Here is a 27,727-nt window from a genome sequence, read left to right as displayed (position 1 = left end):
TGGACTTTATCCTGCAGACTTGGAGAACCACTGAAAGGCATGATACAGGGGCCTGGTAAATTCTGCTTTGCCGGGTAGCCTGGGTGGCTTGGTGGTTTGGTGCTGCCTTCGGCCCAGGGCCTGATCCTGGAGACCTAGGATCGAGTCCTGTGTCAGGCTCCCTGCATGGAGCCTGCCTCTCCCTCTGCCTGTGTCTCTGCCTCTCTCTGTGTGTGTCTGTCATGAATAAATAAATAAAATCTTTAAAAAAAAATTCTGTTTTGCCTTCCTTGGGGTTACTCTGCTGATTCCTCAGGGTGGTTGTACTGGAGGGAGAGAGACAGGGAGCAAGTGAAAAAATTGAGCAAGACGTGAGAAGGAGAACAAACCAGGCTTCCCTGCCACTCGCTGCTGGTGCACTCAATCAGCACCTCATGGGGGCAGAGGCAGGACGGAGCTGGGCTCCCTTTTAATCGCCCTTGTGTTTCTACATGCAGCCATCGTGGCCCTGATTCTTACACTTGGGGGCCGCCTCCTCCTCTCTTTCCTTCTTCTCCCTCACTCCCTCTCTTCCCTTCTCACCCCGTCCTTCCTCCTCCACCTCTTCCTTCCTCCCCTCTCTCTGACACACCATGGAGAGAGATGTCTTGCCTCCTGCCTCCTGCCTCTGGCTCAAGACTCCCTGATGGAAGAAAATGGAAAAGTAAAACAGAAAAACCAGGCTGAACCATTGAAAAAAAAAAAAAAAAAAAACTGAAGAGGGATGGCTGGGTGGCTCTGTCAGTTAAGCGGTTGCCTTCAGCTCAGGCCAGGATCCCAGGGCCCTGGGATGGAGCCTGCTTCTCCCTCTCCTCCTGCCCCTCCCCACTGCCTACTCCCCTGTTTGTTCTCTCTTTCTCTCTCTCAAATAAATAAGTAAAATCTTAATTAAAAAAAAAAAAACCAACTGAAGAACAATCAGCATGTCTCTGTGAGAGGCAGCTATGACCTAAAAGAGTACAATCCTTGCCACTCTAAAACAGAAGCCCCTGGTGTCAGGGGGACCAACAAATGCTTGATCTTTCCTGCGTCTAGAAACTCTGGGGTGCTCCACAAATATTAAAAACAACTTTTGTCAGAGACTCCATCACCTCGGAGCCCGCAGGTGGGAATCACAGCCCTCTCCAATGACCCTGTCGGCAGACAGTACCCTTGGGCCCATGTACTGGCTTCCCTAAGACCGTGCATCACCTTCAACTTGCCCAGGACTATCTTCAGTGACTGTCCCAGGTCACAGCAACCTGTTTACAAACATCTAGAATTCCCAGGCACTTTTAGGACAAGGGACTCGAGATGTGTCCAAGTGGGCAGTGAAGTCTGCTCTAAGAGAAGCTGTTCCTCAGGATCTATTTATGCCCATGTAAACACTTGCCAAGGAAACAAGGCATGTGGGCATGCGCTGGCCCCGCGGGTCCTTGGGTGGCTGCAAAAGGCAACTGGACAGTCACATGTCATCACAGTGGAAAGTACATATGCAACTATTCTTAGCTCTGGAATGTATACACTGTCTCCCTGCCCAGTGCTTCTTTCCCGAAGTTCTAGAAAACTGCGAAAGCACCGTTAGCATAAACAAATCCAGAACTCTCCCAGGACAAATCATTTGCCAACTGAAGGAAAGGCCTGGGTTTATGGTTTCACTTGGAGCAGAGGTGGAAGCTCTCCGGAGGGACCAGCCGGACCAGGCATCGGTGGATGTCACTGCAGCAAACCAAGGTAAAAACCTCTAACGGTTAATTCTCCTGCAGGTAGACAACCAGGTGTCACCCAGGAAACCCTGCCCAGAGTACCGTTTGCTCTCTGCTTTCTATTTATCACATCTTTAAAACAAAACCCCAAAGCCTCTATGAAGCCACGTTTTAAAAATTAAATTGCAGAGGCCCATTCTCATCCTTTAGTACCATCTAGTTACCAGAGGGTCACATCCCCAGAACGACATCCTCGGGGAAGGACTAACACCCGGAGGAGGCTCACAGACTTGGGCTGCTCAGATGCACTGACGGTCCCCTTGCTTCAAGCTAACATTTCAGCCCCTGACAATCAGGTAACTTCCAAAATGTTGGTGGTTCTTTTTGTTTTTTCCCCTCAGATGATCTGAAGATGCTATTTGCCTATTACCTTTGGGAGTAATCACAACTGGGAACAAAAAACAAAACAAAGCAAAACAAAACAAAAAACAACAAAAAAAGAGGTGTCGGCTGTGAGGTCTGGGGTGTAGGTGGCTGCTCTTTCCAGTCTTCACTAAGCAACATTCTGGGTGAAATCCATAAGCATCTTGGTGGGTGGACATAGATGCACTAAGGCTGAGAGACAGCGCAGGCCAACCCTTCGGCACATGCTACCCCTTGGGACCTCCGCCCCCCCTGGCAGGATGGACGAGGAGTTGCCAGATGGGCTGCTCTTCAAAGACCATGACTTCTCCTCTGAATTGTTGAGGCAGCTCAATGGCTTCAGGCAAAACAGGATGCTGACCGACGTGAGCATCTGTACGGGGACCCAGGAGGTCCCGTGCCACCGAAGCGTCCTGGCTTCCAGCAGCCCCTACTTCAGAGCCATGTTCTGTAGCAACTTCCGGGAGAGACGTGAGGCCAAGGTCCAGCTGAAAGGCATCGAGGCCGGGACCCTGGAGCAGATCGTCTCGTATGTGTACACCGGGCAGGTGCGCATCACCGCGGACAACGTCCTGCCGTTGATGGAGGCAGCCTCCATGCTGCAGTACCCCAAGCTGCTGGAGGCCTGCTCCTCCTACCTCCAGAGCCAGCTGACCCCCAGCAACTGCCTGGGCATGATCAGACTCTCTGAAATCTTAAGTTGTGAGACCCTCAAGAAGAAAGCCCGGGAGGTGGCCCTGACGCGTTTCCCAGAGGTGGCCACGTCGGCCGACCTGAAGGAGCTCTGCGCCCTGGAACTGAGAGACTACCTGGGGGACGATGGGCTCTGTGGGGAGGAGGAAAAGGTGTTCGAGGCCCTCATGGTTTGGGTCAAGCATGACCCCCAGGCCCGGAAACGACACGTGCAGGAGCTGTTCGAGCAGGTCAGGCTTCAGTACATCCACCCGGCCTTCTTCCACCACTTCATCGCCAACGAGGCCCTCCTACAGTCCTCGCCCTCGTGCCGGACCATCCTGGAGACAGCCAAGAGGCAGATGTTTGCCTCATATGTCACCACCAGTGCCCCAGACCTCCAGCCTCCATGGCATGTCCCCCCAAGAACCTCTTATCAAGATTTCCTCATCCTCTTGGGTGGAAGGAAGGACAACCAAGAGACCACCAGGGATGTTCTGCTGTACAACAGACAGACCAACCAGTGGGAGAACCTTGCCAAACTCCCAACCCGGCTGTACAAGGCCTCAGCTGTCACCTTGCACCGCAGCATCTACGTGCTAGGAGGCATGGCTGTCGGTGCAGGGAAGAATGTGCCCAGCCACAACGTCTACATCTACTCCCTGAAGCTCAATCAGTGGAGGCTGGGGCAGCCCATGCTGGTGGCCCGCTACTCCCACAGAAGCACTGCCCATAAGAACTTCATCTTCTCCATCGGGGGGATTGGGGAAGGGCAGGAGGTCATGGGCTCCATGGAGAGATACAACAGCATCTTCAACATCTGGGAAAGTATGGCCAGCATGCCGGTGGGGGTCCTCCACCCTGCAGTCGCTGTGAAAGACCAAAGACTCTACCTTTTTGGGGGAGAGGACATCATGCAAAATCCTGTACGCCTTATCCAGGTAAATGGCTGGTCCTTCCCATCACGTAAGTGCATGAGGGTACACTCAGGCATACACACATGTGTGTGCACACACATACACACTTATACCTGTACACACATAAATACACACATGCATACACACGTGTGTACATACATGCATACATCTATACATGCATGCATGAGTGCATATAATACACACTGTTGTTTGCAGGGAAAGCATAAAGGAGGGAGGAAAGGAAGGATGGAAGGAAGGGAGGAGAGAAGAAAGTTTGAATTCAGCAAGATTTTATCCATTTATGAGCTCTTGTTGTGTAAGATTAATACACAATTAATCCTTTGTAAGAATACAAAAGAACGTCAGATACGATCCCTGTCCACGAAGAGTTGATTTGCTGAAGAAACTAGTGTATCTGAAAGTTAAAAAAAAAAAAAAAGTTTAAGTTAGAACACATTGAATGTCAGAGAGTGAAGTTTATAGGAATTTTGAAGATGTTTCTAACTCAAATCAGCAAAGCCTTAGAAGAAGATTCCCAAACATTGGACCAAATCCCTGGGAACCCGATCTCAGATCAGCTGAATCAAAATCTCTTTGTGTGGGGTCCTGATGTGTATCTGTTACAGACATCTCCAGGAGATTCTAAGGACCAGCCACGTTGGGGAACCCTTCCCTTAAATGATAGGGAGATGCTAATATCACTAGCAAGCTCTCTGAGGAGTATTATTAATAGTGACCCAAATTTCAGAATAGTAAGTGTTTTATGCAAGTTCTGATCTCTGCAGGTCGAATAATGACATGAAAAACTTGAATAATGAGCCTATCTTTAAAGATAATCAAAGAGATTCCTGATATTTGCTTTGTTTATTGATTAAGAGCGATATTGAGCTCCAGCCCTAGTAAGAGCTCTGGGGACAGGGGCATGAGCAGGAACATGCACTTACCCTCCAGGAGCTTGTGGGACAATCGCAATGCAGGCGCTGAATGGAGAGGTGCTTTAAGAGCGTGGGCGGGGGGGGGGGGGGGGGGCGGGCGGGGGGGGGTGCCCTAAACCAGTCTAGAGGGAATCAGGGATGGTGTGAACTTTTCAAGGTTGGTTTTAGCTGACTTAAACAGAGACGCAAGAGAAGAGAGAAGGTGAGTAAATGAAGAAGGAGAATCACTGGGAGGCTAGAAGGACCTGACATGGATGGAGACAGGGATGGAAAGCTTCTCTGAGCAGAGGCAGAGTCCTCTGTTGAGGGAGGGGTGGTATTCCTGGGTAAGGGAACAGCTGGACCGAAGGGCCTGGAGCAGAAAGGGGCACACCCATCACCTGGAGGAACTGAAAGCCTGACCATATCCCTGGGACGCAGAGCAGGAGGCATAAAGGTGGTATACTAAGAGGAGCAGGGGGGTTAACCCCCACGTGATCCCCACCAGCCCCCTTCCCACACTGCCCTGAGTGATCCCCCTCCACCCAGACTCCTGCTCCTAAGCCCCTACTATAGAAATTCTAGAACTTTCTTGGGGGATGGGTGTTTGTGGAGATGAGGCTCACCTGGCAGGCTTTCTAGGCCTTGTCAAGGGGTTGTAGCCACAGGGTGGCTGAAGTCATCAAATTTTACATTTTTAGAAGTTCCTTTGGGGCTCCTGGGTGGCTCAGTCAGTTGGGCATCTACCTTTGGCTCAGGCCAGGATCCTGGAGTCTCAGGATTGAGCAGCGGGGAGTCTGCTTCTCCCTCTGCCCCTCCCCCCCACTTGTGCTCTCTCTTTTGCTCATTCTCTCTTTCAAATAATAAGTAAATAAAATCTTAAAAAAAAAAAAAAAAAAGAAGTTCCCTCTGGATGCCTTGTGGAGAAGGGATTGGAGGGGCCTGAGTGGACAAAGGGAGGAGATTTGGGGACTGTTCTAGGGGTCCAGGCCAGGGTGACAGTGGCTTGGTCTAAGTTGATGCCAGTGGAGATGGAGAAAAGCAACAAGCTCCATATTAATCCTTGTTTTTTTCTTGCCTTCACTTCTCCAGCCCATATTTTCAGCTCTTCCCTGACCACCTAAGCAGATTCGGAGCCTATTCCAAATCCCGCTCATTTATTTGAGCCAAGAGAGACATGTTCTGTTCCCTACCAAGCTCTGGCCACACAATACAGATGTAACCAAGTGCTCCTATGTAAAGCTAGAACCCCTCTTGACTTTTTTAAAATGTAGGTAGGTATATTATTATCAATAAAATAAAATAAAATAGCAGAAAGTACATTTTACTAGAAATTGGTCTTTATGTGACCCCACGAGATCCTTGGTTATGTCTCTATAGAATGGACCTCTTTTAAAAAGAGCATTTTTCAAAATAAAGTCAAAAATATGCTAACGATTTCACATTGCAAAATTGTTATTGATTTCCTAAGAATAAATACAAAGCTCAAAAAAGCTTTTAAGCTGGCATATCAAAAAAAAATGCTTAATACCATCAAACAAGATGGTTGCAAAGGCAGAAAAAAAAAAAACAAACCCACCAACATGTGAGTAATCCTTTTATACTGCAGTGATGAGAAGGGGAAAAATATTCATGGAAGCTTCTCTTGTCTACTTACCTTTAGCTTTGAAATGGTAATTTTAGTTATTCAAATGTAGTGTAAGATCAGTGCCTTGGGGGTTGCTTGATGGAGTGGGTTGATTTTCTGACACAGATTCAGAGTTTTCTTTACAGGATGGTTCTTCTGCACACATGTATTCTTTTAGAAACTGTTGAACAGTGGAGTCACTGTGAGATTTGTGTGCGCACGTGTACCTTTCTCCCTGGCCTTTCTACCTCTGTTTCTGGATGGCATAGAACAAATCCCTCACTGTAACGAAGTACCACTTCCTCCACTGGTCCAACCCCATCTTTGATATCCTTGCCCCAGCCTCTCTGGGGTATTATGAGGATTGTGAGCAAATGTTTAATCTATCTTTGAAATCATACCCCAAGCTTGCTGACAAAGAACAGAAAGCCAGGAGGCAATTACTCACTCAGTGTTTACTTCTGCTCCAAGGATCCCACTTTCCAGTGTCATCTACGTATTTTCAGATGAAACCATGAGGATTAGCAGCCACTGAGACTGCCCCTGTCTCTAGCACCTGGCCTCCTCCATGCTTTCTTTACCAACTTCAGGGATGGAGCTGCCTGAAGGGGTCTCCAGTCTCAAACCACTTCGATCAACAAAGGTGACACCTACATGGCCCCAGGCAGAGCCATAAGTGTGGTGGTTAAGAACTTGGACTCTGGGGCAACCTGGGTGGCTCAGTGGTTTAGCGCTGCCTTTGGCCAGGGGCCTGATCCTGGAGACCCGGGATCCAGTCCTGAGTTCCCTGCATGGGGCCTGCTTCTCTCTCTGCCTGTGTCTCTGCCTCTCTCTCTCTCAATATCTCTCTCTCTCTGTCTCTCTGTCTCTCTGTCTCTCATGAATAAATAAATAAAATCTAAAAAAAAAAAAAAAAAGAACTTGGACTCTGGGCTCAACCAGACCAGCTCTTTCATTCACTCTAGTTGTGTGACTTTGGGCATGTCACTTAACCTCTCTGAGCATCAATGATCAAATCTGAAAAATGGGGGCAAGTAAGGGTACCTACTTCATAGGATGGTTGTGAAGATAAATTTGGCAAAATGATAAAAAATAAGAGCCTTTCCTATGGTAGCAATTACATTTAATATAGAAAGAATTGTCACTTACTTCGGTAAATAAATGTTTTGCTCCTTCTTTTATGAAATCCATCCTGAATCTCTTGTGGTAAATTTTGCTAGTAGTGAACTAATTTACATTTGATATTTAAACTTTATTTACACTGAAGGGAACATGTTCTGGGAATCATGATTTGTGACTCTATTTCAGAACGTGGCCAAGGAGCCCTGCCCCACCTCTTTGCTCTTTCTCTCTTTTCTCATGCTTCCTCTATGATTCTAATGACTTTCAGGCATGAACTATTCAAAAGCCTTCCTCACTTAGCCCCAAATGTATTCTTGGCTCTAAGGCCCTCCCTGATACACTGGAACATTTAGAAATTTAAACATGAGCTGGAAATAGAAATGATTGAAAAATCATTGGTTTTATGAATACCCGAGCTGCTCCATTTCCCGAAAGAAAAAAAAATGTTCCAAGCAAGGTAAGTAAACACATATTACAATGCATAACTCTCGGTCCATTCTATAGAGACATAGCCAAGGATCTCGTGGGGTCACATAAAGACCAATTTTTAGTGATATGTACTTTCTGCTATTTTATTTTATTTTATTGATAATAATTTACCTACCTACATTTTTAAAAGTCAAAAGAAAAAGAGTCAGTCTTATTTCACTCTCTTTAATACTACTTCATCTTTTTAAAAATACATATCACTTTACAATGTAGCGCCATGATTATATTTCTCCCTCAGGTTTATCACATTTCCAGAAACACATGGTTCAAAATGGAGACGAGAATGATCAAGAATGTGTGTGCCCCCGCAGTGGTGCTCGGGGAGAGGATTGTTATCGTAGGAGGTGAGTTTGAACAGAGGATCTCTAGGCTGGACACAAACTTGGCATCTCCCATGGAAAAAGGGTCACCAGTAGACAGATGTTGTTCTACGAAACAGTGTTTTTAAAAGCACAACCATCCAACTAGGGGAGTGTGGATGACTTGACAAAGTTCTTTTCTCATCCAGAAGTTTCTCCCTGTCTTTATCTGTAAACAAAGAATGAAATAATACCGATTTCACGGAATTGTTGTGATAATAAAATGTGCTCATATATCTGAAGCACTTAGCACTATCCCAGATACATGGCAAATACTCAAAAAATGTTTGCTACTGCTAATAATATTAGCCACTAATAGATCATTTCTCTGCGATTACAGTATAGTGTCTCGGCTAAGAGAACTGGTTGTAGGGTCAGGTTCAAATCCTGATTCTTTCCCTGGCTATATACTCTCGGGCAAGTTATTCATCTTTTCCTGTGCCTCCGTTTGCACATCTGGAAAATGGGGATCCTAAAAGTGTGGGCCAGATAGGGCTATTGTGGGAGCCATTCCTGAATTCCCAAGGCTCCTTCTATGGATTTTTAAGTCTGGGGCGGGGGGGTGGGGAGGGAGCATGTGAGAGAGTTGAAAAAGCCAATGAGACAGAGGAAGCTGCTGGAATCAGGAAGCTCCTCCCAAACTAATGCTGCCTTAACTTGAGATGAAGCATTCAGGGACCAGAAGCTGACAGATCTGAGTCTAAACCCCAGCTTTGCCACCTGCTAGATCTTGGGCAGGTTCCAGAACATTCTACACCTTAGTTCAGAGTTATGACCCTCAGAGTCCAGCCTTGGTATTGGGAAATGGCAGAGATCAGACATGTTTGCAGACCACAGATTTCCAGTCCCAAGTGAGCAATGCTGAGCTTGCCGATATGCCATTGGTTTTCAGGTTACACAAGGAGGATTCTTGCTTATGACCCTCAGTCTAACAAATTTGTCAAGTGCGCGGACATGAAGGACCGGAGGATGCATCACGGGGCCACGGTGATGGAGAACAAGCTGTATGTGACCGGGGGCCGGCGGCTGACCACAGACTGCAACATCGAGGACTTGGCCTCCTTTGACTGCTATGACCCTGAGACAGACACCTGGACGTCCCAGGGACAGTTGCCTCACAAACTCTTTGACCACGCCTGCCTCACTCTGCAGTGCATACCTCACATCCACACCTCCCCATGAAGCTTCCAGAAACCACGGGTCTTTGTCAAGATCCTTTCTGTTGCAAGAGATGGAAGCCCAACTCCAAGGAGCTCAACCCCACAAGGATGCAGGGAGTGCCCACAGGACAGGAAATCCCAGAGCCCAGAAGCCTGAAAGCAGGCATATTGCTGGCAGAACTCTTCACACCCCCGCCTTCTCTCCCCCTCTCTCCCCACTTTCCCTCCTTCTCTACCTCATCTCTGTCAGACGTCATGCTACAAGCAAGCTGCTGTATCCACAAAGTATGAAGACAATGGCAACTGCTAATCCTAGACTCACATTTTCTAACGTTGCCTTTTCACAAGGCAAGAACTTTACCGTTTTCCATGTATTAACCCTGAAAATAATCCCAACTGGCCATTTCTTAATTCCCTGCCTTCCTCTTGAGCCAATCATTGTTTCCAGGGCTTGTGCTGCTATAACTGTGTAATCCCGGATCACATCCCTACAGGCAGAGGTTGACTGTCACCATTGACAGCTCATCCAAACAGCACAGAGGAGATAGATGCAGCTTCCCAAAGGAAGAACTGCTGGCCTGACCCAAACCACATCTGCCCAGGTCATCATGGAAATCCAGAACAAAAGGGTCCCTGGAAGCACATGGTCCAGGTGGCAATGTGGAAAATTGGCCATGACTGTGTTTCTTTGCATTCTATGGATGCAGTAAATTGGAATTTCGGGAAAAAGTGTGCAATGCAGTATCTAGCGTTTGCAAAATTATCTATGTGGCCAGAATAAAGTTTGTTTCTGGTGCCAAATGATGTTTTTCTCCAGCCTCTGGGGAGCTATAAACCTGCAGAATTAATCAGGATTTTCATTTTGGTAAATGTTATGAGAATCGCTCTTCTGAGGAAAGCCAACAAATTCCTCCAGGGATTCCAGCAATTATTGCCCTCTCCAAACCAGGGCTGAATATCGATCCCCATGGCCCCCTTGGTCTCAAAGTGCCTCCCAAGCTGGCTCCTGACCCAAGTTCAGAATAAACCAAAGATGGTGACACATCACCATCACCTGAGAAGGTGTTTGAAAATGGGGCCAAGCCCCCTTCCAGATGGACAGACAGGGATTCTCAGAGGTGGGCCCAGGCCATTGTAACATACAGTCAAGATTAAGAACCATTTCCCGGCTCAACCATATGAAACCTTCGTGTGTTGACCCCCTTCCCAGCGTGTTCCAGCCAGCCCTGTGTCACAGCCTGTCACAGCACAGCAGCACAGGCAAAGTCTTCTCCCCAGCAATGGAAGCATCTGGAATGGGTCTCACTGCCGTGAACCTAGAACCAGAGTGCTCCTCAAGCTGGAGCCTTCCTCCCTGCCCTGATCTCCAGGTTCACCTTCTGGATTTTTCCTTTCTTCCTAAATTGTATTTTTTGCACTTTAGTTCCTCCTCCTGGGGTCTGAAACTTTGCCCCACTCCCCAGACCACTTGGCTATGGTCCAGACCCCCTGCTCAGCCCCGTCTCCTCATCCTGGATGCCGTCACCTTAGCGGTTGGCTGGCCTCTTACTACAACCTGCTCTCCTTGAACCTCTCTATTCAGGCCCTCAATCCCAGCTCTCCCTGCAAAAGGTAATGGGGAACACCTCCAGTGCCTAAATGGCAGTGCATCTATGATTTCTCATCTGATGTGACCAGTCGGTAGCATGCCACACAGACAACCCTCCCTCCATCTTTATTCTTTTTTTATGGCGAAAAAATTTATATTTAGATTTATAGCTGGCTGGACTCAGTTTAGATGATCCCAATTGTGTTGGCAACTTCCAAAGCATCATAGTCAGGAGCCAGTCGAACATATGCTTTCTTCTCTCCATCAGGCCTGATCAAGGTGTTGACCTTGGCCACATCAATGTCATAGAGCTTCTTCACAGCTTGTTTGATCTGGTGCTTATTGGCCTTGACACAATGCACGCAAGTGTGTTTGTTGTCTTCTATTTTCTTGATGGCTGACTCAGTAGTCAGGGACAACTTGATGATGGCATAGTGATTAAGCTTGCTTCTCCTGGGAGCACTCTTTTGAGGATATTTGGGCTGCCTTTGGAGACCGCAGGGTCTTGGGTCATCAGAATGTAGGTGACGTAGGGATCTTCTTTTTTTTGTGACTGTGCACGCCTTTCAGCACCGCTTTCTTAGCTTTCAAAGCCTTTGCTTTGGCTTCAGCTTTGGGAGGGGCAGGGGCTTCCTTCTTCTCCCTCCCTCCATCTTAAAATGCCTTCCTCACCCTGCCTCTGGGACACCACTCAGCCTCTCTCTCCTTACTCCCTGCAGTTCATTCTCTTCTCCTTCTTTCCCACTAGCAAATGGTGGTGTACCCCAGTGCTTAGCCCCAACACTTGTGCATCTACCCTTACCCCCAAGGGGAGCAGGCCCCTTAGTGTGTGGCTTTTCATTTCAGGCCAGCACTGCCGACTCCCCACCTGACTCCACTGCTCGCTCCCGGTTTCCACTTGGATGTTAAACACCTCACAACAAACATGTTCACCATCACGTTTTCCTCGCCAAACTAACCCCTCCTTTAGTAGGTTTTCCCATCCTGGGAGAGAAATCCCTGTGTCCCAGCTTCTCAGGCCCAAAGCCTCGGATGCTCCTCTTGACTCTCCTCCCTCATACTCCACTCCGTTTGGCTCAGGCCTGCAGGGTCCCAGCTGCCTCACTGGCCACTGGCTCTCCCTCTGGTCCAAGCCTCCATCTTCTCTCATCTGTACTCATCACTGGTGTCTCTGCTTCTACCCCCGCTCCTGAATCTCTCCCCAGTGGCTTGGGGTGTCTTTCACAAACATATAAATCAGAAGGGGTCATTCCCTGTTGAAAACCCTCCAAAGCTTATACTAGAATTAAAATTTAAAGACTTGATAAAAAATTTTTTTCTTCATTAAAAAAAAAAAAAAAACCCTCTCCAAAGCCTTCCTAGCTTTCTCAGATGCCTTTCAGAGACTCTCAAGATTGCTCCTGCCACCTCACCCTGTTCCCCTTCTGCTCTCACCTCCCAACAGGTCCACTACTGCCCTCCACTCCCCAGACTCAGCGTCAGCCACACCTGCCTCTGGGCTCACACTTCTGCATTCTCACCTGCTGTGCCCTCCTCCAGAACATGGTTGGCCCAGATGCCACACCCCCAGAGCTCCCTTCCTCACCTCCCTCGGGTCCCAGCTCCGAGGTGCCTCTCCTCACTACCCTGGGCCAATCCACACTCTCTCATCTCTTTGCCTGATATAATTTGAGTTTATACCTCACTGGCCAGATTAAAATTCACTGTCTCAGAGGCCCTCCATGCACCCCCACCCTAGTCTGGGTCAGTTCTCTTTCCTATTAAATGTCCCTATATATCCCCCTTGAGACCCTCATCCTACTTGATCACTGTCTTCCCCTCCAGGCTCATATCTGTCCTGTTCTCCTCCGCATTCCCAGGCTGGGCTCAGGCCCAGTTACATGTATTATAGACCCTCGGTAAGTATAGCATGAATGGATTAAAGAATGAATCTGCTGAATCCACACTGTTTCTAGAATCTCCACTTGGAGATTACTGTGGATAGTCCTTGGGTTAAGCTCCTCAGATCCTCTGCTAAGGGATCACTGTGTCTTTCCCCTCTTTCCCCTTTCCCACTCTGGGGAAGAAGTAGCATGGCCTACACTAGGTCAAGCCTGGAAGGTAGGAGCTTTTCCTAGAGGGTCCCATTTGCCTGCAATTGGAAGTAGGAGTCTTGCTGTCTATAAACTCTTTCTGTGCCCACCAAAATTCCTTAAGTCAGACTTGCTAATGCCTAAACTCTCCTTCCCCTTCATCTTAATCCAAAACTTAATAAGCTGCCCAAGTCTGTGGCCACTTGGAGCTTGTCCAAGTCTCACTGGGGCACAGAAGAACTAAGTAAATTGTCCCCTCGAATTCATAAAGAAAGATGGCACCAGGGCTGAACACATTTGGACACACATGGCAAGCCAACTTTGGGCATCAAGTAAGACTCCTCTGTGGCAGATGCATTCACACATCTGGGCACTCCCCTGGCCAAGCCCTATATCTGAACTGGGTTATAAAACTCCCCTCAAGCCATAATGTATGCTTTCCAATCTGCTGAGGATAATCTCAGTCCAAAGAGAGAAGGTTTTGGCACAAGGCTTCCTTCAGCTCCCTGGCTGAGTAGAGAGTCACAGTCCAGAGCTGAGGTCAAAATATATTTAGCCAGCAGCCGTTAAGCTGAAACATTTTAAGTAAAAAATGTCAGATAGTCTGACTAATCATCTCAACAGGCAACAAGGAACGGGGCAAAAATGAAGTGGAACAAGAGTTAAGCAAGAAAACACTAACAAAAATATCAAACGCCCTGTCCCAACATAAACCAGTGAGCAGAAGAGAAGCCAGTAGAGAAAACAGCATCCACGGGAAAAAAGCAGCTGAATTTAACTTCACCATCTATAACAAAAATCTGTAATGTGCTTGAGGACAAGGACTGTTACTGGTTTTACTTAAATACTGTGTCCTCCTCAGGATGTCTGACACAACCTTGCCCCACTCCAACGTGCCATACGTGACCTCTGTGCCTCCGCACACACCATTCCCTCTGCCATGCCTTTCCCTGCCCTGCCTAGTGAACTCTTACCTGGCCTTCACCTCCTCTGTGGAGCCTTCTCCAACCTTTCTACATCCTCTCTCCTCTCTCCCTTTATTCCAGCTCTTTCCACATTGTAGCACCATAGACACTTGTTACCAGAACTGGAAGAGGAGCTCTTCATGGAGGCAAAAGAGTCTTGGTCCCTAAGAACCTCTAGGTCAAGTTCAGTCAGTACCTGGCACAAAAATGGTGCTGATATGTTTGCAGAATGAAGGAGCAGATGCACAAGTGAATGGGCCCTGAACGTCACTGGAATATACAGGCTGCTCTGGGTACCCAGAAGGGCTTCATTATCAGACAAACTGCCATTCTTTACCTTGTAGCTCCATCACCCCAGAATCTGCCTCCAGTGTCACATGGCCTTTTTCCACATGCGTCCTCTTATTGGCTCTAGAGGCCACCCTAAACTAGCACGCTCTCATCTTGATCCTCACCTATTACATCTTGAAAGATCCTATTTCCAAATACAATCACATTCTGGGTTCCAGGTGGCCATGCATTTGTGGGGAGGCACCATTCAGCCCATTGCAGATCCTGTCTCCCACAAGAAGGCACTCCCCCTCCTCTGCCCCAGGCAGAGCCACATGGCACAGACTCCTCCTTCTCTCCCCATTTCATCAGGGGCATCTCCTGGGCAGGAACCATGTCTTTCATCTCTATTCCCACTTCAGCTCCACAGGGCCTGGCACTGCGAAGATACTCAGTAAACGTTCACAAAGCTAAACTCAACCATTTCACAGGGGTTAGCAAACACCACATGGACTCCAAGGCCAATGTGTACAAGACACTGCTTCCGAGTGGCTTCCCGAAAGTCCAGAGTGAACAGTATCTGCCAAATGCCAATGGAGAAGGAATTAGGGTCAGGCATAAGAAATTATGCAAGAGAACTAATCTGTTAACACAATGTCATCAGTAATGTCCTATTCTTGATCTTGCCAACATAAGCTTTTGAGGTGACGTCATGAGAGTGAATCCAATGCTGTGGATGTTGGGGGGAAGGGAGTTTCTGGTTTCTGAAATGTCAGCTTTCACGCAGTCTTATAGGAATTCTAGGCTCCTGTTCAAATGCCACGTTATTCTCTTCATGTGGGGAATTTGGTTTTTGTTTTCCCTAAAGATATCCATGAGTCTCTCTTCCCCCTGATTTCACTGATTTAAATTAATTAGAATTCCAGGGCTCGCAATCCAGAATTCCCCAGTAATGCTCCCATAACAAGCCAGCGGTCCAGGAAAAAAATGGTGCTTTGAGGACACAGACAGGGATTCAAGTGCTCAAGGTGTTTCTAAGTTAAAAAGATGCAGACAGGAAGGTCTGTCCTATTCAAACTCAAAGGCTGTCTTTGCAGTGTCCCCAACAGCCCCATCAGCCCAGCACACATTCAGAGACAAGAGGGCGACCTCAGGACAACTGTAAAATCAAATCCTTCCAAAAGGGGTTGGAAGGGAAGTAAGGTGGAGACATCCACGCTCAAGATAAGATCAAGGAGAAAAATAGCAGAATTCATTAGCAGAGTCTCTGAGACATTTATCTTTTGTCAAGTGAGGAAAAAACCCAGAATCCCCACTTGGAGTATAGATTTATTTGGCCTACTTATCTGAAGAGCAAAACCAAGACTGCTAATGGATTTGCCCATTTACTAAGCACTGAACATGCATTACCTAGCTCAACACAAGAAACTTCTGGCTCTTCCTCAGCACCCTTCCTGACCACCCTAATATAGCCCCCACCCAGCCCACTGCATTGTTCTCTCTGGCTCCTTGTTTCTTCCCTTCATACCCTTTATCGCAATTATTTATTGTTTTGTTTGCTTTCTTGAGTTCATTTAGTTGACACCCCCACCCAAATGGAAGTTCTCTGAGAATAGAGAACATGGCTATCCTTTTCACATCTGTTTCCCTGGCACCTGACACAAAGAAGCAATCAACAAAGATTTGTTGGATGGATGGATGGATGGATGGATGGATGGATGGATACATGGATGGATAGCTGGCAATCCAGGCATTTAGGACGAGCACAAAGGAGAGTGAAGGTACATTCTTAGAATGACACTGGGGAAGGGGAGACTTATGGGGAGAAAGCTGACTGGCATGGGAGGGCATAGTGGTCTTTATCCATGTGAGTATTGCAGGCAGCCAGTGGAAGCATGGAGTAGTCCAGAGACTTTAGATGGGAAGCTGTTCCCATCCCTAAGAGGGATGATGAGGTGGGGCCACTAAGGTAACTGTGAGGTGTAAAGGGAAGGGAGTACACATGAAACAAGGAGGTGGAATCCACTGGGAACTGGTCATTAATAGGACATAGAAAAAGGTGAGGGGGTAGCAAGGAAGCAAGAGAGAACAGCTGCTAGCCTGGCTGACTCACAGGGTGCTGTGCCATCAGCAGAGAAGTACAAAACAAATGGAAGGGGAAGTTTGTCCCAAGTTCCCACCCTCTGGAGTCACAGAAGAGAGTATTCCTTGCCCTGGGGTTTTGTACAAGTTCCAAGGATCTATGATCTTGCTTATAGTCTGTCTCACCCACTAGATCTTAGGGGACCATATTTCAGAACCCCTTTTAAAGCTCCTCGGCCATCACTGAAAATATATCTAACAATGGTTCTACAGTGAACTTTCATGTCGATGGAGGAGCCGATAAGGCAGATCTGAGTGGATGAGAACAGACTGAGCCAACATGTTTAGCTTTCACCCTGACTCTGCAATTCACTGGCTGTGTGGCCCAAGGAAAATTAACCAATTTCTCTGTTTCTCAGTTTTCTCATCTCTAAAATGGGGATTATGATAACACCTGCCTCTTCAGAGGGTTTTTGAGAGAATTAACTGAGTGAATACACATAAGTGTTCTTTGTGAGTTTACCTTCATTAATATTGTTTTTAAATATAGTGCACTGCAAAGAGCAATGGCTCCAGAACCCACCTCTGCCATCTGCAGACTCTGTGGCCTTGGGAAGTTCTCTTCATCTCTCTGAGCATCAGTGACTTATTGGTAAACTAGAGATGATGATTACCCTACTCTGTAGTAGATTGAATCATGGGCCCCCCAAAGATATAGCCTTATTTGGAAAAAGGGTCTTTGCAAATGTAGTTACTCAGGGGATCTCAAGATGATCATCCTGATTATCTGGGCAGAACTTCAATCCAATGACAAATGTCTATATAAGAGAAAGGCTGAAGGAGATCTGAGACCCCGAGAAGAAGGGTTTGTGAAGACAAGAGCAGAGCTTGCAGTTCCGCAGCCCTACAAGCCAAAGAATATGTAGAGTTGCCAGAAGCTGGAAGAGGCAAGGAAGGATTCTCCCCTAGAGTCTCTGGAGGGTGGGCAGTCCCGCTAACACCTTGGCCTCCAGAACTAGGAGAGAATAAATTTCTGGTGTTTTAGGCCAACAAGTTGGTGTTAATTTGTTACAGCGGCCCTAGGAAATTAACACACTCCCTCAGAGGATTGCCACAAGGACTGAAAAAGGTCACGTTCATACAGTAGCCAGCACTTAACAATTTATAACAGTTACTCTCATAATGTATTTCCTGTCTCTGGTCCTTCATTGTCTCACCTACAAAATGAGAATGTTAGAAGAAATAAAGGCATTCAGGGTGTTGCTACGTATGCACATTCCTCCACCACCCAACTCTTTCACAAGTTGACTGGGGACCATGTCAATCCCTCATCTCCCCATTGTCCCTCACTCTCGGGACCCATGACAGACAATGTCCCCAGTCTCCAGGTCTTCACATCTCATGTCCGTCACGGAGGATGGTGGGTACTTGCCCTTAACCCATCTTCTCAGTGGACATGATGATGAGACACAGCATCCTGAGCAGTCATCCTCCAGATCTTCCCACGTGAAAGAAGATCCTAGGCAAGTCACTCAACACCCCCAGGACATGGTTGCCAAATATATTTTAGGCATTATGATGTTTTCCTCCTTCTCAGGGCTTGATGAGGGAGAAGCACCCAAGACGACCATAAATGTCCAAAGCAAAAGTAGCAACTATGAATGGTGGGGATAATAACAGATGTAGAAGTAAGATGTATGAAGACATTTTAAATGTCAATGACACTTAAAATTTAAATTTACAATGCCATTGTAAATTTGGGAGAGAGGAAGTGCATGGGGATGCAATGATCCAGACTATACAAGAGGCCCCCTAACCACTCTTCCTGGCTCCAACGTCTCCCCTTCTGTCCCCTGCTAGGAGCAATCCGAGCCAGGTTAAGGGAGCCATAGATCCATTTATCTTTCTAGAAGATAAACCCAGCCAGACCTCTTCCTTGTTTAAATCCTTTCAATGGCTTCCCACCTCAAAAAATTCAGGCTTCACTTCCATATTTATGGGGTCTCTACATGTGGAAGAATAAAACAGCCTCCACTTGACTAGGTAACAAATAAAATGGTAGCAGAGGGCCCACCCAGAAAGCACTCAGTAAATGCTATTCTCCTTGTTGCCCCACACTCCCTGTTCAACTGGCCAAAAAGAAAACTCTCTTACTTGCCTACTAACAATGTTCAGCTATTAGCTATAGTTGTAGATATATAGAAAATGAGACTAAAGAGATCTCAGATTCTTGGCAACTAGCTCCTCATTCTATGGGGACATCATGACCTGCTCTTCCATACCAAAGTGTCCTATACCAAAGGCATGGGACACTTATCGCAGAAGGGCTTGGTTCTGGTGAACGTGGTCAAGGCCTTAGTTTCTCAAAATGTCTCCAGGGAAATACTTTGCCCTCAAAATTGCCTCCTTTTCATCTAGAATGATGATTCATTTCGTTATTCAGTGACTGAAAATTCATGAAATTTTGTGGTTAAAGCAAAAATGTGTCACACACAATTCCATATGTCCATGCAGTGGGACTGAGAAAAATCTAACAATGAAAACCATCATTTCTTCCCTCGGAGTTTACCAGATCTCTCCATCTTTTTCTTTTAACTGATAATATTTTTATCCCCTTAATCAAAAACATAACTTTACAAAATAATTAGATATAAGGCTCTATAAATAAACATAATGGTCAAGGCATTGACTTTCTTAGATTCGTTTCAAGATTCAAATTCTCAAATGCAAATGTAACATTTCTGAGTCACGGAGTTGGAAGGAGGCCTGAGGGACCAGTTGGTCCAATCCAGAAAGGCAGCACAGAGAACCGGAAACAGTAGTGGGCCTCATGAAAAGCATCTAAGGACCTGGACTTAAGTTCAACTCTCCCTATAGATAGAGGGATCTTGGGCAGGTCACTAAGCTACAATGCCCTTGCCTGTAAAATGGATGAATCTCATCTGCTCAACACTTTTGAGAAAATTGCAATTGTAAATGGGAAAGCAGACATTTGCTCTATGGTGGCCAGAGATAAATATCCTCCCACATTCTTCACTCTACCCCTCTGGGCTCAAGATCCATTTAGCCTGGGAAAATAAGAGTAAAGGGATGACTAGAGAAGGACACCAAACACACTCATATAACCAGCATCCAGGTCAGGAAATAGGATATCACATCACCTGAAGGGCCCCTTCATACCTCTACCAGTCATTAGACTCTCCAAAAGCACAACTACTTGGACTTCTAACCCTCATATTAGTTGTGCCTGTTTATGAAGTTCATATAAATGGGATTAGATTAGCTGTATTAGTTTCAATACAGCTTCTTTTGCTCAACATTAACTTTGTGAAATTCATCCATGTGGTTATGTGTAGTTATAGTTTGCCCATTCTTGATGCTAATAGTATTCAAGTCTACAAGGATACCACAATTCACATTTCTGTTTTATTCTTGATGGGCATTTGTATAGTCTCCCATTTAAAGCTATTATGAACTTATTTTGTGCTTTTGGTAAATATTTGTACAACTATCTATTGAGTATGTAACTAGGAACGAAACTGATGGGTTTTGGGGGTATGCATATATTCAGCTTTATAGATACAGCCAATCAGTTTCCAAACTTGCCATACCAATCTCTGCTCCCACCAACAGTGTATGGGAATTCTAGCTGCTGCACATCCTCAACAATACTCAATATTGTCTGTCTTTTTCATGTTAGCCATTCTGATGGGTCAAAAGCAGTATCGCATTGCAGAATGATATTTTTAAAGTGTAAATCAGATTATGTTACTTTGCCAATGGTTCCCTTTGCACTCAGAATAAAACCCAACCCTTTAACCTGACCTACAAAACCCTGGTTACATTGGCTTTCTTGCTAACCACTCATTCTACTCACTAGGCTTCAGCACCTTCTCCTTCTTTCTAGTCTTCAAATATGCCAAGGTCATTCCCAACTCAGGATCTTTACATTGACTATTTCCTCTGCCTAGAATGTTCTTCCTCCATATACTCTCATGACTATCTCCTTCTTGTTCATCCATACGTTCAACAAATATTGTCAAGCAATTATCAGGTTTCTCCTCAAATGCCACCTCCCTCAAGAATCCTTCCCTGACCACTGTCTAGTGTACTCTCCCACATTGCCCCACATTTACTCTCTAGTTTGTTATCTTATTTTACTTGTAGTACTTATTACTACCTCCACTTCCTCTTTTAAGAATTAAATGTTTGCTGCCTTATCTTACTAGGATGTAAAATAATGGCAGAGATAGTGTATCTTCAATGTCTAGCATAGTACATACAATAAGTATTCAACAAATATTTGTTGGATGAATCGAGAATTAATGGAAGGAATTCACAGATAGCTTCTCAAATATAACTATAAAGTATTAAAGCTAATGGAGCCCCTTCCTTTTTATTTCCCACTTGATGGATAAAAATGAAGCTCAGAAAGATAAAATGACTTGGCCAAGTTCATGGTCAGCAGCAGAAATGGGGTTTGAACCCAAGCTCATGACTTCTACTTCTGGTACATTATTCTGCCTCCAAGAAGAGGGAGGAAAGTCTTATTGCATTTGAATGAGTCCCTAATTATTGAATGTTGGAAATTAGGAATTGATTCAGCACAGGGAAGTACCTCCCTCCTATCATGAAGGTAGACACACTTCAAGAAGATATGACAAAGGATTTGTTTCTGCTTCACCCAAATCACTCCTGACCTTGCTCCATAGGAAAAGGAGGATGTTGTGAGGGTAAAAATGCACAGGGATCTTCCACTCTCTGCAGACAGGAAAGAGAACGATCTTGGCAGGAACAATTTCCTTAGACTCCCAAGGCCTGAGATTGACCAGAAGATCATGACCTACCAGGTAAGGGCTGTCTCATACTTAATTTGGGTGAGAATCAGGCTGTACCACAATGTAAGCCTCAGGACTAGTTGCATAATTGGATGTGTAATCAGTACCTTCCAGATTTTCAGCCAAAAGCACTCCTGATACCACTTCAATCTTGCTGAATCATCTCTAAACCCCATGACTGGATGATTCACTGGTCTCCTCTAGGGTCATGACTATCAGGTGTTCACCCAGAAATGAGAACTAAATTCATAAGGGGGAGAGATCCTCTTGTTGGAACTCTGGTTTTTCTAGTGCTTCAAACTACCACCCTTTAGGTTTCCAAATAGTGATGGAGGCCACATTGGTCTCTTCTTCATTAATGTAAATAAATGGGGAAAGATAATCAGATACCAGCTAGATAAGATACGGAGCTAGTGTTTGGAAAGAAATCAACCTAGGATGATAAAAAAACATACAAATCACAATCTCCAACCACAATTCTAAAATCAAAAAAGCTCTGAAAACCAATTTTTCTTCTTTGTTCCTTTTGTATATTGGCAGCGGATTTATGTGGCAGCAAATCTTGATAGCAAAAACTGACATGAAACCATTTTTAGTCTTTATTTATCCATTTCGGGTGCATACTCATACATTTTCATGCCAGAATATTACTGTTTGATTATGAGGTGCTGAATCAGACCCCAACAGGGTGTTTCAGAATATATAGTATAGTATGCACCCCATTACTTCAATAAAAGCTGAAAAATTCTTAATACCCAAACATATTTTGCTCTTAAGATTTAAGATAAGGATGGTAGACCTGTAATTTTTCACTAATCATATTTGTTCTGTACAAAAAGCTAGGCCAGACAGTGTTGTCCCCATTTATCAAATGAATAAACTGAGGCTCAGAGAAGTTAACTGTTATTTATTGTTGCGTAACAATTTACTCCAAAACTTAGTGGCTTGAAACAACAATAAACATTTGCTATTTCACCCAGTTTCTGTGGGCCGGGGAATTGAGAGTAGCTCAGTTGAATGGTTCTGGCTGGAGGTCTCTTGTGAAATTACAGTCAAGATGTCAGCCAGTTATCCAGCATATTCCACCTGAAGTTTTGACCAAAGGTGAAGGATCCCCTTCCAAGATGGCTCACTCACTTGGCAGGAGGACTCAGAACCTTGTCACATAGACCTTTCCGTATGGTTGCTTATGTGCCCTCCCAACATGGCGACTGGATTTCCCCAGAGCAAGTAATCCAAAAGAGAGCAATATAGAAGACACATGTCTTTTATGGCCTGGACTCAGAAATCACAGTCTATCATTTTCACAGTATGTTACTGGTTACACTGGTCAGTCTCTCCAATATGGAGGGAACTACACAAGGACATGAATACCAGGAAGCACTATCAATATCATCTTGGAAGGCCTGCTACCACAATTAGATATATCGTTTTGTTTACATTTTACAGATGAAAGTCTGAGCAATTGGTCCAAGATTGCACAGCTGGTCAGATGCAGAACAGGACTTAAAGCCAGACTGACCAATTCCAAGGCCCATATTTTTACTACGACATAATGCCACCTCCTTCAGTAGTACTTGGGTGCCTCCATCAGTTAAACATCTGCCTTTGGCTCAGGTCATGATCGCAGGGTCCTGGGATTGAGCCCCATGTCAGGCTCCCTGCTCAGCAGGGAATCTGCTTATCTTTTCCCTCTGCTCCTACCTCCAACCCTCTGATCATGCTCTCTCTCTCTCTCTCTCTCTCAAATAAATAAATACAATCTTTAAAAAAAATACCACCTCCTTCATTTACTTGACCATCTTCCTAATATATAGAATATTTAAGTCAATTCCTATTTCTTTTACTATAAGTAACACCGAACACTTTCTACATAAATCTTTATCTCTGTCTCTTGTTCTCTTGTTGGTACAAATGCTTAAAGGCAGAATTGCTAGGTCAAAAGGTATAAATGTTTTAAATCATCTTGACACATATTGTAAAAAAAATAATTGCCAGAAAGGAAACACCAATTAACAATCTTAGAGAAAGTTTGTGTGAATGTGTCTCACTACATCCTTGATACAACTGGGTATCATCATTGTTTAAATCTCTTTTAATTTTGGGATGCCTGAGTGTCTCAGTGGTTGAGCATCTGCCTTTGGCTCAGGTCGTGATCCTGAGGTCCTGGGATGGAGTCCCACATCAGGGTCCCCGTGGGGGGTCTGCTTCTCCCTCTGACTATATCTCTGCCTCTCTCTGTGTCTCTCTCATAAATAAATAATTTTTAAAATTTCTTTTAATTTTATAAGCTATATTTATTTTTATTTATTTTTATTTATTAGAACATTTCTTTTTTCATATTCTTATTATTATCATTTATTTGTACCATTTAGGGTCTTTGGTTATAAGAAATAGAATTTGACTAATTTTACTTAGAGAGGGAAGTATTGAAAGAATACAGGTGGCTCTCAAAATTAAAGGAAGGCTTGCTAAGTTTGGCAGGGATCAGAGTATCCTGAGGTCTATAGGCAACAGGAAGAGAAGGATAGTTTTGCAGGCCACCATTACTAGGATGAGTTGACTTCAACATTCTGTCCATCTCTGGGTCAAAGAGCCCTAGTTCGAGTCATATGTCTAACCTTGGGTAGGGCACAGCAGGATACCTTGAGTTAACCAAGACAGCACTTAGTGGGAAGAGGTAATTACCCAGAAGTCAGTAAATTGCTATTGCCATAAGAAAGAAGGAATGAAACTTAGACAACCAAAGAACAAATAAATGCCTACTAGAGAGTTTGATAGGTCCCAAGCCCATTCTCTTAAGTTAAAAGTCTGCTGCTCCTTATGCTGGTTCATGATCTATTCTTATTAATTGCTCAAGTAAAGGACCTCTACTTGGTTTTTACCTAAATTTCAGCATCCCTGGAGACCCCACCGTGGACAAGCTGGGGAAGAGTTCTTTTCCACTGGGAAAAAAAATTCTGGAAATATAGAAATGTGGCAACAAGGCTCCTTCAGCATTTCCAAATAAAATAACCAAGACCCAAGATCAAGGGGATCAGGAGAAGACTTACAATGACCTGAATGTTCATGCCTCCACCTCACCTCCAAAATTCCCATGTTGAAATCCTAATGCCCAATGTGATAATATTAGAAGGTGTGACCTTTGGGAGGTGATTAGGTCCTGAGGGTGGAGCCCTCATGAATGCGATTGTTTTACAAAAGAGAGTCCACATCACTGCCTAGTCCAATTTCTATCTTATGTAGATACAATGAGAATCTGTAACCTGGAAGACAGCCCTAACCCAACCACGCTGGCACCCTAATATTGGATTTCCAGCCTCCAGAACTGTGAAAAATAAATGTTTGTTGCTTCTTAGTCACCCAGTTTATGGTATTTCTTATAACACCAAATGGAGTAAGAAAAGCCCTTTACCAGAGGTTGGCAAACCTTTTCTGTGAAAAGCCAGATAGTAAATATTTTAGGCTTTGAGAGGATACATAATCTGCCACAACTCAATTCTGCTGTTGGAGCTCAAAAGTAGTTATAGACAATAAGGAAACAAATGGGCATGGCTGTATTTCAGTAAAACTTTACTTACAAAAACAGGTGGCAGGCAGGATTTGGCCAGGATGCTGGGAGGCACAGTTTGCTGACTTTTTCTTTAAACAACAACAAAGCACATAATACTTTTGTTTATGGTTGTTTCAATCCTAGCTCCAAAATGGTAAAATTTCTCCTATGACTTTAAGGAATTTAGCTTCAGTTGCTAATATTTAGGACAGTGTTCACTTAATTTATCACCTGCACTTTTAACTAGAAATTACTTCAGGTGGTTTTTGCTTAGAGAAAATATGAGACCAATGATGAACAGGAACTCAATACCCACATCAAAGTCAACTTTGCTATATGTAGATGGGGAAGAGTAAATGTGTTTATTCATTCAAGAACATTCACATGCATTTACTTAGCACTTATTGTACGCCTGGGAGGCTGGATACACAAAATACACAGGCCCAGGCCTTGAAAAGTTTAAGCCTGATGGAAAAACTCGCAGTCTAGAAAAACAATCCATAGTTGAGTGTTATGCTAATGGATAATTGATGGGTATTACAGAGAACTAGAATGACGTTTACGTAACTATAACTGTCTGAAAATGGAACAGGGTGCCTCATGGAAAGGTCAGAAGAGGTTTAGCTCTTCTGGATAGCCAATGTCCAAGGGCACTTCCTAATTTGAGTAAATGCTCAAGCGAGATGATCTGTAAGACATCCCTTAGAGTGCCTGCAGATTTATAACAATTCCCCCTCCAATGGGTGCCCTCCTCAATATGCCAGGTTGAGCCCCTAGTGACTAAATCTGTATTATGTTCCCCTCCCTTTGTCCATGACTGAGTCAATAACTGACCCAAACAAGGCACAGTAGAAAATTGTCAAAGGTGTCCACCCTTGATTCCTTTCCTCTTTCTGTGCACATACTGCTCACATCGAGGGGAGGAAGTGTGTCTCGTCTATGCTGGAATCTGGGTTGGTAGTTGTTAATTTCTTGCCTAACAGTATATGGTAGAGTGATGCTATCTGATATCTGAGGCTATGTCCAAAGAAGCTTGCAGCTTCCATCTTAGCCCCTCAGAATATTTGCTCTTGGAACCCACCAACTATGTTGTGGGGAAGCCAAACAGCCCCCATGGAGAGTCCTATGTGAAAGACACTGAGGTGTCTCCATTGATGACCTGGCTAAGCTCCTGCCTGACAACTAGAAATGACCTGCTAGTCATGGGAATGCACCGTCTGGAAGTGGATCCTTCAGCCCTGTATCAGCTCCACTAGCTGAGCCCTGCCTAAATTCCTGGCTCATATATCATAAGATAGAATTGTTTTTTAACCCATACGTTTTGGGATAATTTGTTATTCAGCAACATGTCATTGGAACGTGAAGCCAGTCATAGTCTTTCCCAAGAATTTGAAATTTAGGTTGGAGATGGAAAACAACAGGTAATGGAAATTATAGAAGCTGAGTCTCATTAAAAGCAACCTTTGGGGGATCCCTGGGTGGCGCAGCGGTTTGGTGCCTGACTTTGGCCCAGGGCGCGATCCTGGAGACCCGGGATCAAATCCCATGTCGGGCTCCCGGTGCATGGAGCCTGCTTCTCCCTCTGTCTATGTCTCTGCCTCTCTCTCTCTGTGACTATCATAAATAAAATAAAATAAAAAAATTAAAAAAAAAAGCAACCTTTGGTGTGCATTAGATTCACATGGAGAAATTGTATAAAATGTAAAGTTCTAGGCTGCCACCTTTCCCCCAAATTTCTGAACCAGTCAGATTGGGTAGAGCCTAGTAATTTTTTAAGCAAATATTTTAGGCACATGTCCCAGGTGATTCTGATATCACAGATTAAAACAATGATTTGGATACATAACTTAGAAAATCAAAACACACATAGATTTTCCCTTACTCCGTGTCCCCAAACTGGCCTTGACTTGAGCCCCAGACAATCCAGTGTTAGCTCTTCAGAGCCTGAAATCTGGTTGGACCTCAAGGTTAAGAAAAGTCCATGTCAATAACAAAATCAGTAGAAAAGACAGTGCTTGAATCCTCGTTAAGCCCAGTTCACTTAATAAATTGAACTTGAAGACAATGATCTTCCTAATTTTAAAATCCTGAAATATCTAGGATTGCAAGATTAAAGACCTCTCTACACTACAATGTTAAATGTGGTATAGTCCTTGTTATATTTTTTTCCTCCAAAAGGCAAATCTCGTCAGCCACCTTGGGGATTCTTCTGGATTATATCGCAGCCAACAGGATTCTCTCAGTAAGACAGGCTGGCTGTGACTGCCATTATCTGCAGACAGAATTTCAAAGGGCTGGTCAGCGTGTGTGAACTCTGGCTGAGGCAATTGCCTTGGGGAAGATTTTCTTTGAGGCGTTCAGAGAGGAAAGCTGATTTATAGGCACTGGACTCCCACAGTCCTGCTTTGGTTAGACATGAATCGGGTCAAGGTCTGTGAGTTCTTTTTTGCTTGAAAGTTTATTTGGGAACAAAAAAAAGAAAGGGAAAAATATCTCTGCAAGTTAAGTCCATTGACTGTTCACCTCTTCCCACAGCCAGCCCCAAAAGGCAAATACGATGTGAGGGAGAATCTGAAAGGTCTCAGAGTGACAAGCCTGGAACTTTTGACTCTGGAGGCAATGCCAGCCAAGTCAGGTAGGAGGTGAAACTCACTTCTGCAACCTTCTCACAGCTCTGTTCTTAGTAATACCTCCTCCTTTATTCCTTAAACTAAGGTTCCCACCCAGAAGTGGCTCATTCAAGAAATATCTTAAGCTCTAGAAGTGTTTTCTCCTCTTTCTTCAATCTTTTTTTTTTTTTATCCAACCCACCCCTTCCATCAAAACATACCCTTCCCAACCTCCATTCCCACTGGACCCTTCCCACGCCTCACCTCCTAACCACTGCACTAATACATGATGATTTTATCACCAGACTTCAGGTTTCAGGTTTGCTCTTCACAGGGCCCTAAAAGAAGCAATCCCTCAGGGGAC

At 44.8% G+C, this 27,727-nt stretch overlaps 2 protein-coding genes across 3 annotated transcripts in view; one reads left to right on the top strand and one right to left on the bottom strand.

Annotated features, from left to right (window-relative positions):
• The first annotated feature begins 1,459 nt into the window (after window positions 1–1,459).
• Window positions 1,460–10,187, top strand: KLHL38 (kelch like family member 38). Its single transcript, XM_077847114.1, has 4 exons — window positions 1,460–1,731; window positions 2,105–3,739; window positions 8,106–8,211; window positions 9,119–10,187. The coding sequence occupies exons 2-4, from the start codon at window positions 2,351–2,353 to the stop codon at window positions 9,406–9,408; spliced, it is 1,785 nt and encodes a 594-aa protein (XP_077703240.1). The 5' UTR covers window positions 1,460–1,731; window positions 2,105–2,350; the 3' UTR covers window positions 9,409–10,187.
• NTAQ1 (N-terminal glutamine amidase 1) overlaps window positions 8,297–27,727 on the bottom strand; it is a 226,642-nt gene continuing 207,211 nt past the window's right edge. For both annotated transcript variants that reach the window (XM_077847123.1, XM_077847120.1), the window contains one exon: window positions 8,297–8,395. In XM_077847123.1, coding sequence (XP_077703249.1) covers window positions 8,312–8,395 — 84 coding nt within the window. In that variant the 3' untranslated portion in view covers window positions 8,297–8,311. The remainder of the gene's footprint in view (window positions 8,396–27,727) is intronic.

Source organism: Canis aureus, chromosome 14, assembly GCF_053574225.1.
Source record: "Canis aureus isolate CA01 chromosome 14, VMU_Caureus_v.1.0, whole genome shotgun sequence".
Lineage (NCBI taxonomy): Eukaryota > Metazoa > Chordata > Mammalia > Carnivora > Canidae > Canis > Canis aureus.
Note: the sequence above shows the minus strand (reverse complement) of the source record. Positions and strands in the feature narration are given on the sequence as shown.